General features: G+C 42.7%; 1 protein-coding gene across 2 annotated transcripts in view; it reads left to right on the forward strand.

Annotated features, from left to right (window-relative positions):
* Nucleotides 1–13,289, forward strand: part of LOC147029282 (uncharacterized) — a 268,195-nt gene that overhangs the window by 178,556 nt on the left and 76,350 nt on the right. Inside the window, exons 5-9 of one of the 2 annotated variants that reach the window (XM_085872221.1) lie at nucleotides 401–444; nucleotides 4,201–4,257; nucleotides 4,768–4,816; nucleotides 7,349–7,459; nucleotides 12,991–13,193. In XM_085872221.1, the coding sequence (XP_085728347.1) occupies nucleotides 401–444; nucleotides 4,201–4,257; nucleotides 4,768–4,816; nucleotides 7,349–7,459; nucleotides 12,991–13,193 (464 nt within the window). The remainder of the gene's footprint in view (nucleotides 1–400; nucleotides 445–4,200; nucleotides 4,258–4,767; nucleotides 4,817–7,348; nucleotides 7,460–12,990; nucleotides 13,194–13,289) is intronic. The other variant, XM_085872222.1, reaches the window with a different exon arrangement.

Here is a 13,289-nt window from a genome sequence, read left to right on the forward strand (position 1 = left end):
TAATATCGGCTATGTGGCCGCGGCCTCACGTGGGGGTGGGTGGGGTTGGGGGACGGAGGCATAAATTCTCAATGTAAATGTGTAATGTCTAGCACCACCTGATGGTGGTAGCAGAAGTTATTAAAATTTCCAAATATCCTTTGGCTACAAAGTGTTACTTATTCACGTTTCTCTTCCTGCACAATGCCCGGTAAATCTGCTATTTTATTATATATTGTGAACCATGCTATCTTTTTTTTTTTTTGTTGTTGTTATTAAACCAAAAGATTATTTAATTTAATATTGATAACATAACCACTATTTGTGCTTCGGTTGTCGTTTTCATGACAGCATCATTTGTTGCTTTAATAATTCATTCCAGTTCAAATATCTTGATTCTTTTTTTGTGTTATCATGACAGATCAGATAATGGACATGCAAAACATTGTTCCAAACGACAAACAGGTACGTCTTTTGTCGTGGTTGTACACAGTATATGTATATACTTTGCCCAAATGTATTGCCCCTGTAAAAGAAACTAGAACGGCACTCGGTAGAGCACATACCCCCTCCAGACTGAACAGTTTCATTTTATATCCCACTGATAAGGCCGCATATAGATCCAGATCTTCACCAAAATGAAATTGATTCGTCCTTGTCACGCACCCAACCTGTCCACCACATGTCATCCAAACTCGTCAATAACTTTTTGAGATGTACTGTTTACATACATACAAACGGACAGATGGGTTAAAACATAACCTCTGTCCATCTTCGGTGGCGGAGGTAATCGTGAACATTTAAAGTGATAAACTGACTACTGGAGCTCCAAATCCTTACCTATCACTTTTTTTTTCAGGCAATGTTCCCAGAATACCAAATAGCTGCCAAGCTTGCATGTGCAGAGATGAAGACCAACTTCAGGGTGACCCGCAAAAAAGTGGACCCTGGCAAAAGTTTAATTGAATCTTTAATTTTCAGGTCTAAACTGAGTTAAGGGAGAATGTAACTGCCAAATGTCCTGAATCTGTGACCTTCACTCACACGCCACGTCAGGGATACCTGAAGAAAAGTCATTTTCTGTAGAAAACTATCTGCAGCCAAATTCATACTTGTAGACAAGGTGCCTGTTCTGCACACATTTTGCAATCACGAAAGCACACAGCAAGTCTCAAATTCAATGGTTTGTGAAAAAATGTAGACAACATGGCGCAGTTTTCAATATGAATCCACCAAACAGAGGAGGCTGCTCAGGCCGACCAAAATCAGGAACGTCACCCAAGAATATCGCTGCCATTGCCGACTCGGTCATCCACAGTCCAATAAATCCCTTCGGCACTGCTGTCAAGGGCTCAACATCATCAAAGAAAGCTTGAGAATAATTCTGATAACAATGTGTACAAGTCATCAATAACTGCTCAACATGGAACCCTCTGCATTGAGCGAAATGGTGTCCATTTGAAGCATATCAAACATCGACGTCATCAACAATTTTATTGTAAAATTGTCAAATTTCTTTGGAGATGAATGAAATTTTCAGTGATATCTTGATTATGAGTGAGTACTGTATTTGAATCTGCAAATTTTGTTGAGTTTGACTGGATAATATTAAAGTTATTAAACCTTTCCCAGGGCCCACTTTTTCGGTCACCCTGTATATCGTGTGCTCTACAAACTACTCCTTTGAGTCCAACAGTGTGACCAAGTGCAAACATAGACTGTAGTCATATTTTGGAGGTGGAGGTGGCAGGCCTATATTGATAGGGGTTTCTCTGTCAACAGGCAGATGCAGGTGAACAGACCTTCTATGACCACATTGTATCAGTCAAGGAGGCATCATGGGTATAGACCTTGCCAAGATCTGCTTAAATCATGGACAGAATTGAGGTTTAGGCACTAACCCTACCTTGATGAAGCATCTTGTGCTATGGAGACTAAGAGAAAATGTGGAACCAGAAGCATATTATGAATGAAGATGATCAACTCAAAAAAAAGATAAAGAAGCTCATCCCGAGGCAGCTGTGATGGAATCGAATAGGTGTGTGGACGAGTTTTCTCTCAAGGTAGAATCTGCCGGAAACTTTTATTTCACTTCCAAGAGCCTGAGGAAGTCTACCCAGCTGACCGAGTGAAATAACTGCACAATTAATGTCAGTTGGATGAGAGTGAAGGCTTTCTTGAACTTTCATTTTTCAGGTCTAAACTGAGTTAAGGGCAAATGTTTGCTCATCCTTTTTCAAGGTGAATAGTGTTTTCAACTTTTCACAGTGAGCTTTTTCGAGGCTTGTTTTGTTTATTGCAATGAAAGCTATTTCTGCACCGAACAACTTGTGTTTTACAATTTTACGAAGTTGCACATCTCATTTTTTTTTTTTTTTTACTGTTTTTACTTTTATTTTCAAATGCACCTTTAAATACGGGTCACTTTACACTGGAAAAATCAATGACAACACATCCTCCAAAAAGTACTCTTGGGGTGGGGGTGGGGTGAACTCTTGAAACCTTCAAAACCCTTGAAACCCTCAAAACCCTTGAAACCCCTCGAACATTATTCTTTTCCAGTTGTGAAAACTCTATGTGAGCCAATGTGAGGTTTATCAGAAAGTGTCTTGATTTGTTCTAATCATTTAAAGTCCATCCGGGACTGGCCTGCTTTATTTTGTAATGAACAGGACAGTGACAGAGACAGAGATTCTGAAACCTATGGTGTTCAAAGCTTTTGCCTGGTGGTGTGCACTACATACAAGACCCAAGACAGTTTTTGGTCCAGTTCAAAATCCAAGCTGTGATATTATTGTCAGTTGTGCTGGGACATGTCGCTTGGTTCCTGCACGAGTCAGCCACTAATGCATGCTGTGGCTGGACTGGAACAGCAGGTTTAGGATGGCTTCACCATTTGCCAGAGAGTATGCTCCAGCCGCAATGACCACAGTGATATGTCAGCAAAACCGTGAGCAAAACACCAAACTCCCCTCTGGTCTCTCCCTCGTGACATTGCGTCAAACTGTCCAAGCTTTTTGAGGTCATTGGGCCAAGGTAAGAAAGACAGCTCAGAATCTTTACAGAGCCATGATTCAGAGTTTTTTTTCTCTCTGTTAAACTAATGATTACAACTTCTACAATGTTGAGTTAAAAGATCACCTGCATGAATTGGTGAAATTGCATGCAAATTGGTTGTGATCAAGTTCTAGTAACCTGTAGTTCAATCATTCAGCATGTTGTACATTCGTCATTCAAGTTGAGTTTATTTTTGTTCACTGGCCCCAGCTCGGATGTCTATGGATTTATTTGTGATTTGATACAGGTGTGAAATTGATTTTTGATTGCGTTGATGCAGATGATGTCTGATAAAGTGTGATCACTGCACAGATATTAAATTAATCAATCATAATTGCAATCTGTTCGCCATTGTTCCATTGTTGTGATTGTATTATAGTGAGACGGTTATGAGGACCCTCTGGGCTTGTATCACGGCCCTGGCTTGCAGTTGTAAGTCGCTGTGTGTCGTCTTGGCATAGGTTAATATGTCGATGGATCTTGGACGGGATCTTATCAGGCCACTGTGGTGCTAGTCATCCAGGAATGGGTGTCATCAGAAGAGCCCTATACTACACTATACTATATTATAATCATACATTCAGTTTGGAATGAAGATGTGATGCTGACCTAAAGGCTTACTTTCTCCTTGTAAATGAATGCTGTGCAATAATGAATATCCTCTTTCTCATGTAAGCTTGTGAGACCTCTGGTTTACCATCGCTTCCACCAGGTAGTACTCTCCCTGATGGGAGGTCCCTTGCTGTTACTACACTTGACAGCAGCTTTATTTGGATGTTATTAAAAGGGAAATGAAATGGAGAAACAAGCAGCGTAGATGAGAACACAATTCCGACAGTGCTATCCTGTGGCCTTGGGTGGATAATGTTCTTGATAATCACAAGGGCATGTATTTGGTATTCAGTTGATTTATATTTCTCTGAGCAGTTGATTGCATGATACTAATTGCTATGTTGACCTTCGCATTTTTATTTTTTTCTCTCTTTTGTGAGCACTCGCTATTTGTAATATATTGCATCTGAAAATGAGGTTAATCGTGCACGGGTGTCGGGAGATTATAAAAGTGAACAAAATGGAGGAAACAAGGCAGGTTTATCAGCCCTGTCACTAATAATGTTTAATATCTTGAAGTGGACTTGATTTTTTTTTAATTTTTTATTGCAGGTTTGTTTCCTTGGTTTGAAAGTAGTTTAGAAGATGATCTTTCATTAGGAGCTGAAGGTAACGTCAATGTTTTTGTCTTTTTTTTTTTCTTTTTTCATTCTTAATTTAATGTTAATTATCACTTATCAATGACTTTATTGCCTCAATGTTGCCGAGCATAGATTTCATCTTGTGGGTTAGCATTACTTCTTGCATGGTGGCCCATGCAGATTAGAGCAGGAATTTGTGATTTAGCCATGGTGCCGGCGATAGCTTGCCTACTTTTCACAAAGGACACCGTGGGATCTCGAATGTCCACCAATCAATTGTGGCAGATGGGCCACCCAGCTTAACATCAATCCGATGGACGGCACACGTACTGATACTTCGATCTGCTTATGAAACTCCAGGGTGACGGTTTACAACTGGTCTTGTATATATTCAAATCCACGTTAGACAGCTCAGAAGCGAGTGTGTATACCCCTAGTCTCTAGGCTATCCTGTCAGCCTGTGCGCAGGCCAATGGGCTATCAATCGAGGTTATTATTACGTCTTCTCAAAGGTTATTGTGTTTGGGGTTTGTTTCAGCTGAAAATCTGCTGGGAGCCAGTAGAAGCATAGCTCAAGGAGTTCACAGGTATGTGATCACACATTATTGTAGTTATCTATACGTGTGTGTGTGTGTGTGTGTGTGTGTGTGTGTGTGTGTGTGTGTGTGTGTGTGTGTGTGTGTGTGTGTGTGTGTGTGTGTGTGTGTGTGTGTGTGTGTGTGTGTGTGTGTCAGTGTATCTCCTCCATAACTCCAAAACCATGACACCGAGCAGCCTGAAACTGCATGCATACGAAGAAAACTCCAAGGAAGTGTAAGAGTGAAAATTGGGTGTTTGGGTTAATTAAAACGCCCCTTTTGAAGATAATTAACAGCCACCGCTGTCGATGGGGTGTGAAGGAGTATTGAAGGTAACCTCGTTGGGGTCTGAAGCCACCATGTTTTTTTGGCCTGTTCAACGATGCATTGACTTGGAACAGGCCGCAACGATTTCTTAACGATAGTTTTTTTTTTTTTTAACTTTCCTCACTCATATTATCGAATGCCTGCTCATCATAGCTTGGGATCGCTGTGTACATCGCTTTTGTAAGTGCTATAGTTTTCAAATCAGGAGCTTGAAGCTATGCCATGCAATATATGATGCATTTTTCCACGATCTACACTCTCGGACTGATTAAAGTATATCATCAAAATATTATTTCGGTTTTGAGGATCCGATTTCATCCAGAGTAATTGTCAAAATCTGTTGTGAAATCTGATAATTTAAAGAAATAATGAATCTTATAACTAAGCCGATATACCGATTGACTTTAATCGAACAAGGCTGTGGTCCCTCCCTCCTCCATACATACAAATATGTGAAATTTCCAAAGCATTAAACTTCTCCTTTTTCTCCTGTTTGGAGAATTATGCTGAGTGAACAAAAATTCGGAACATGCCAAAATTAACTATTCATTGAGCTATATAATGAATGCCCTGGAAGCAGTAAGGGAAAGAGAGTGGCATCAAAATGTGGGAGAATTGTATATTCAGTCTGTGGGTCACCCAAATAACTCAGATGGCAGAGCACTGGTGCAGTTTTCTGGAGGACCTGGGTTCAATTCCTCGTCCTCACATACAAAGTAAAATATATTTGATAACACCCGATTTCCGAGCCCTTTGACACATTAATGTGGGTTCTCATTAATGTTTTTTCCACCCATCACATGACGATTGGCAACTGTTTATAAAGATTAATAATTTGTATGCACATCTCCCTGAAACTTCTATAATGCAACAATTGTTTTTATAATTTGTTTGTTGAAATTCCCTCAAAACGAGAGTGAAAGTTCCTCAAGGTTTTTGGGTTGTATACAGCGCAATACTGAAGTCTGTAATCACACTGACTCCAATCTGCCGATTCCTGAAGAATTGCTGTTATTGACCAAGCACTCATTGTGTGTGTTTGTGTTTGTGTTTGTGCTTGCATAACATTTTGTCTGCCAACTCCCTTGCCCCACCCATATCTCTCCTCTCTCTCTCTGTCTGTCTGTCTGTCCGGGCGGTGATTATGCCGGGACGGAAGTTTGTCTCCGGACGTGTCCGGGCGGTTTTGTGTTCGGGCGGTGTTTGTCTCCGAACGTGTCTGGGCGGTGTTTGTGTCCGGGCGGTGTTTGTGTCCGAACGTGTTCTCTCTCTCTCTCTCTCTCTCTCTCTCTCTCTCTCTCTCTCTCTCTCTCTCTCTCTCTCTCTCTCTCTCTCTCTCTCTCTCTCTCTCTCTCTCTCTCGTTCTCTCGTTCTCTCGTTCTCTCGTTCTCTCGTTCTCTCGTTCTCTCGTTCTCTCGTTCTCTCGTTCTCTCGTTCTCTCGTTCTCTCGTTCTCTCGTTCTCTCGTTCTCTCGTTCTCTCGTTCTCTCGTTCTCTCGTTCTCTCGTTCTCTCGTTCTCTCGTTCTCTCGTTCTCTCGTTCTCTCGTTCTCTCGTTCTCTCGTTCTCTCGTTCTCTCGTTCTCTCGTTCTCTCGTTCTCTCGTTCTCTCGTTCTCTCGTTCTCTCGTTCTCTCGTTCTCTCGTTCTCTCGTTCTCTCGTTCTCTCGTTCTCTCGTTCTCTCGTTCTCTCGTTCTCTCGTTCTCTCGTTCTCTCGTTCTCTCGTTCTCTCGTTCTCTCGTTCTCTCGTTCTCTCTCTCGTTCTCTCTCTCGTTCTCTCTCTCGTTCTCTCTCTCGTTCTCTCTCTCGTTCTCTCTCTCGTCTCCCTCTCGTCTCCCTCTCGTCTCCCTCTCGTCTCCCTCTCATCTCCCTCTCATCTCCCTCTCCCTCTCCCTCTCCCTCTCCCTCTCCCTCTCCCTCTCCCTCTCCCTCTCCCTCTCCCTCTCCCTCTCCCTCTCCCGCCTCACTCTCTCCCTCTCCCGCCTCACTCTCTGCCTCTCCCGCCTCACTCTCTCCCTCTCCCTCTCCCTCTCCCGCCTCACTCTCTCCCTCACCCCCCCCCCCTTAGTATTCCTGCCAGCGAAACAATGCGTTGTATTTGCTAGTATTTAATATTCATTTGATTTTTCTGTCTTATATTGGCTGTACTGTGTGAATTATAACTTCCTGATGCCTGTTCTCCCATTGGGCCTTGATTTTCCTCTGTGGTTTCCATAGTGTTTCAGGTCAGTCAGGGTGTTTGACAAGCCTACAAGCTGGTAGACCATCTGTCTTGACATGGTTAAACAGTAGTTTGGAATCGTCAAGCTTTGGCAACAGGATCTCCAGGCAAGTATAAATAAACCTTCCAAAGGATGTAGGCAATGCATCATCATTTTGGATAACTCTTCTGATGAGGATTATAAATGTTTAACAGACATACAGGGGACCATAAGTGTTTGTCATGATCTTTCCATTTTGGTTTCAGTCATTTAATTTTGCATTTCGTCTGTGTGTCTAAATTGTTATTCTCTACGGTTGAGTTCCTCTTCTTCAAAGTCAACGTGAACCTCAGCATAAATCCTAAAAGATTAAGCTACGAGTCAGTAATTTGTGTTAAATACTGTGAAGTACTTATCTTTTGTGTGGATCTAACTTCCTGATTTTCATTGTCAAGTTATTTCTTCGAAAGTTAAGTCCAGTGAATATATATTCCTTGTTTTACCTGTGTAAACGTAGACACAAATCAGGTTTGATGCGCGCAAGTTACTTACTGTGAAACGACTTCAAAAGAAAAACCGTGGAAGATAATGCCCACAAACAAAAGGTACTTTACAGTATGTCCCTTCAAATGAAATAGGTTTTTGAAAGAAAACGACGATACACTTCAAATCAGGACTTGTGTATTTACTTTAAGTGTTAACCTTCTGAAGTTTCACAAACTTTGGAAACTTTGAACAAAATACACATTTGTCTGAATGCCTTTGAACAACAAAAGTGTGAAATTCCAGACATGAAAAGAAGAGCTGGGTGTGTGTCAGATTCTGGAAAGAACAAAACCATTTTGCATGGCATGTTAAGTCAATGATGAGATAGAACCAGGGTACAACCATAAAACTTGAAAAACATTGCTTTTGCACAAAGTTTAACTCGTGAAGCACCACGCACCGTTTGTCAAAACTCGACCGACCCCGAACATAAACCAATACATTATATTTCAATCATGTACAAGTATCAACTAAGCGTTGATACATGTACAAGCGTTGGATGGTGGTAAAGATGGGTGGGATGATTGGGCAACGACAGCAGAAGTTGTGAGGGAGATAGCTAGGAAGGTACTTGGTGTGACATCTGGACAGAGGAAGGAAGATAAGGAGACTTGGTGGTGGAATGAGGAAGTACAGGAAAGTATAAGGAAGAAGGGGTTGGCGAAAAAGAAGTGGGATAGTCAGAGAGATGAAGAAAGTCGACAGGAGTACAAGGAGTGGCGTCGAAAAGCAAAAAGAGAGGTGGCAAAGGCCAAGGAAAAGGCATATGACGAGCTGTATGAGAAGTTGGATACAAAAGAAGGGGAAAAAGGATTTATACCGATTGGCAAGACAGAGGGACCGAGCTGGGAAGGATGTGCTGCAGGTTCGGGTGATAAAGGACGCAAATGGGAATGTGCTGACGAGCGAGGAGAGTGTGTTGAGAAGGTGGATGGAGTACTTTGAGGAGCTGATGAATGAAGAAAATGAGAGAGAGAGAAGGTTGGAAGAGGTGGAGATAGTGAATCTGGAAGTGGGGTGGATCAGTAAGGATGAAGTGAGGACTGCTATGAAGAAGATGAAAAGTGGAAAGGCGGTTGGCCCAGATGGTATACCAGTGGAGGCATGGAAGTGCTTAGGAGAGATGGCAGTGGGGTTGTTAACCAGATTGTTTAATAAAGTCTTGGAAAGTGAGAGGATGCCGGAGGAGTGGAGATTAAGTGTACTGATTCCGATTTTCAAGAATAAGGGTGATGTGCAGAGCTGTGGAAATTACAGAGGGATAAAGTTGTTAAGCCACACCATGAAGTTGTGGGAAAGAGTAGTGGAAGCTCGGTTGAGAGGAGAGGTGACGATCTGTGAGCAGCAATATGGGTTTATGCCAGGAAAGAGCACCACTGATGCGATGTTTGCTTTGAGAATGTTGATGGAGAAGTATAGGGAAGGCCAGAAAGAGTTACATTGTGTGTTTGTGGATTTAGAGAAAGCTTATGATAGGGTGCCAAGAGAGGAGTTGTGGTATTGTATGAGGAAGTCGGGAGTGTTGGAGAAGTATGTGAGGATCGTGCAGGATATGTATGAGGACAGTGTGACAGCGGTGAGGTGTGCGGTAGGAATGACGGACCGGTTTAAGGTTAAAGTGGGATTGCACCAAGGATCGACTCTGAGCCCTTTCCTGTTTGCAATGGTGATGGACAGGTTGACGGACGAGATCAGACTGGAGTCTCCATGGACCATGATGTTCGCGGATGACATCATGATCTGTAGGAGAGTAGGGAGCAGGCTGAATCGAGCCTTGAGAGGTGGAGGCACGCACTGGAGAGAAGGGGAATGTTAATCAGTAGGGTAAGACGGAGTACATGTGCGTAAATGAGAGGGAGGGTGGTGGTATGGTGCAGTTGCAAGGAGTTGAGGTGGGGGAAGGTGGATTGGTTTAAATACTTGGGATCAACTGTCCAAAGTAACGGAGAGTGTGGGAGAGAAGTGAAAAGAGAGTGCAGGCAGGATGGAGTGGGTGGAGAAGAGTTGCAGGAGTGATTTGTGACAGAAGGGTAGCTGCAAGAGTGAAGGGGAAAGTATACAAGACGGTAGTGAGACCAGCTATGTTGTATGGTTTGGAGGCGGTGGCACTAACAAAAAGACAGGAAGCGGAGCTGGAGGTGGCAGAGTTAAAGATGCTGCGATTCTCGTTGGGAGTGACGAGGATGGATAGGATAAGAAATGAGTGTATTAGAGGGACAGCGCAGGTAGGACGGTTTGGAGACAAAGTGAAAGAGGCGAGATTGAGATGGTTTGGACATGTGCACAGGAGGGAAACGGAGTATATCGGGAGAAGGATGTTGAAGATGGAGCCGCCAGGCAGGAGGAGAAGAGGAAGGCCAAAGAAGAGGTTCATTGATGCGGTGAGGGCGGACATGCGGGTGGTTGGAGTGTCAATGGAAGATGTGGAGGATAGAGCAAAATGGAGACAGTTGGTCCGCTGTGGCGACCCCTAACGGGAGCAAGCCGAAAGAGGAAGAAGAAGTACAAGTATCAACTAACTAAGAATTTCAGTTGTGAATTATCATTTGTCGATCACAAGTTGTTTTTTTTTTTTGCACAAGGTTCTGCTTTTGCCAAGTAAGTCATGATTTGGTGCTTGAGCAGGAATTTATTTCTCAGTTATCCAACAGTCTTTGACTTGAATGGGACTGCACTGTGCAAGGTATATCCCTGGCTGTTTACCAGTCCTAATGCTATTATGGCTTGCTTAACAGCACAAGTTCATACATATACAGAAATGTATACACCAGGACCCCAACATTAATGGGAGATACATTCCGGGAAAACCCCACGAATGTGGGGACATTGTTTCAATGGGAAATGGGGGGGGGGGATAGGTTCCAGGGATTTCCCGACCCGCAAAAAATCCACTAGGGTCGAGGAAAAATCCACTAGTGTTTTGTCATTGTTACAATGTGGACAAGGGGGGTAACATTATTGGTTTGCGGCGGTTCCTGGTTCATGAAAAGGCTGCAAATGGCGACACCACCAAAGTCGGAGAATTGGTACAATGGGGACAAGGGGGATAATGTTATCGGTCCGTGGCGGTTTCTGGTTCAAAGGGGAAAGTTGTGATTTATCAACAGGGTATTACATTAAGGCCCGGTCACACCTTGACGTTTTAGCCAACGTATGCCGATTTTTGAATTTTTTTTCTAAAACGCTGGCACACGTTGAATACGTTATGGGTAAGTTTTAATAACATTGAGAGCACGCTGAAAAACACTGCCATACGTCGTTGTACGCTGGCTTTAAACGTTGTACTTTTTGGTTGTCCTCAAATTTTTTCATGCTTGAAATTTCACGACATATGCCGGCGTATGACTCACACGTTCCGCTACGCTGGCCACAGGTTGTATGCACGGTCTGCGATCGTTGACAGACGTCAACACATGCTACTTGTAAGTTCATCATAAGTTGAGACACGCCGAGGTAATGTTTAGCGTACCCGAAACTTATTTCTAACCTATGATTAACGTGTTGTTGGCACGTTACGCGATCGTTGCCACACATCGACAGACGTTACTTTTAAGTTACTCATAGGCTGAAAGACGTCGGTATAATGGATCGTCCTTGCATCAGCGTCCACGGCCACGGCCAGGACACTTATTTGCAGCATTCTTCAAACTTTTCTTCGGCATGACGAGGATGTTCACACTTCGATGTCTAGCTTGGCTATAATTCCAATTGTCCATCGACAGCGTCTATTTAAAATAGTCGAGTTTGAGCGTTTTAACACGTTCAGAAGAAACGTTTCAAATTTCAAAAACAACAAAGGCGAGTGACAGCAATTTAAATCGTTCATTGTAAACAATGAAAATAGCTGAGTGGTACCGTTTAAAAGTCGTTGAGTGTAAAAAAAAATCCAATTGTTGAGCGCAAGCGTCTACTTTCAATAGTGGAGATGCAGCCATTTAAATCGTTAAATGCAAGGACGATCCATCATAACCCACACCCTCCCCCTCACACTCACCTACTACTGCCAACATGAACAAACTACTACTAATACTAATACTAATACTAATACCGATACTGATACTGTTACTGCTGACATGGACATCGACTCAAAAAGGACTCTAAAACACTGTTGGGTTCCCCTTTTATGAGCAGCATTTTTATATACCAATTCCCAAAACCGCTGTGAACACGTCTTTATATGACAGTTGTAAGCTAGAAACACGTTAATTTATTTTTTTTTTGTCGACCAGAAGACGTCATTGGAATACGTCTACATACGTCGATGTGTGTTGGGACTACGTAAAGAATTGGTTCAAAGCACGTCAAACATAAGTTAGAAATAAGTTTCGCGTAAAAAAGACATTACCGCGATGTGTTTCGACTTATGAGTAGCTTATAAGTAGCCTTTGTGGACGTGTGTAAGCGTCCACATATCGTGTGTACAACCTATCCCCATCGCATGCGGAACGTGTGTCATACGCCGAGTACGTCGTAAAATTTTGAACATGTTTAAAATTTCTTGACGTACTCTACTTACTACGACGTATGATAGCGTACTTTAGTGTTGTACTCACGTATACCAAACTTACTCATACCGTATTTGACGTGCCCCAACGCTTTAGACACATTTTTCTTAGGTCGGCATATGCTGGCAAGATCGCCAAGGTGTGACCGCGATGTTGACACTTCCATTTCTACGGCAGTTATGATTCGAATCGTTGTGCGTCAGCCTTTTAATAGGCTACGTCACGACATCGTCGGCGATGCGTGCAACGTGCTATGCCTAAGTTAGACTATCGTTGGGCATCGGTTGTGTAGGCCGACAACAGGTTCAGCATTCGTTGGTATAAGTTATCTATAACACAACGAAACGTTCTGTGTCCGTTACCAATGCGTTATACATAAGACCAAGTCGCTATGAATACGTCCGAATCTTTAAAAAAAAAACATCAAAAGTTCAACGTAAGCCAGTGTTTTGCATACATTTTAATACGTTGCCATCGCTGGCTAAAACGTCAAGGTGTGACCGGGCCTTTAGCTATGCATCAATGCAAATACTCCAGACATTAATTTTGTTTTTTGCGTTTGGTTTTAATCAATGCGATTTCTAAAAAATATATATTATCGCAATAGCATTGCAGATTTGCTACAGTTACATAGAGAAGATCCCGAAGAGGTTCTGTATAATCTTGGCTTTGGGCATCACGAGCCACACGTTGGAGAGAAGGTTCCGGCACGTTTCTTCACGGGGCATTCCACTGCCCAAGGAATCGATTTCCGCCTCTTTCTCGAATGCCAAATGCAGCGATTGAACTATGAAAACTCCTCATTGGCAAGTAAGTACTGTACAAAGCAGGTCCCACTACTCCCCTTTGGAAGATCTTTTCCAGATTCGTCATGTTTGGTGAATTTGCTTTTCTTTATGCCTATTT

Source organism: Eptatretus burgeri, chromosome 3 (assembly GCF_056783735.1).
Source record: "Eptatretus burgeri isolate ZD-2024b chromosome 3, Ebu_testis_v1, whole genome shotgun sequence".
NCBI lineage: Eukaryota > Metazoa > Chordata > Myxini > Myxiniformes > Myxinidae > Eptatretus > Eptatretus burgeri.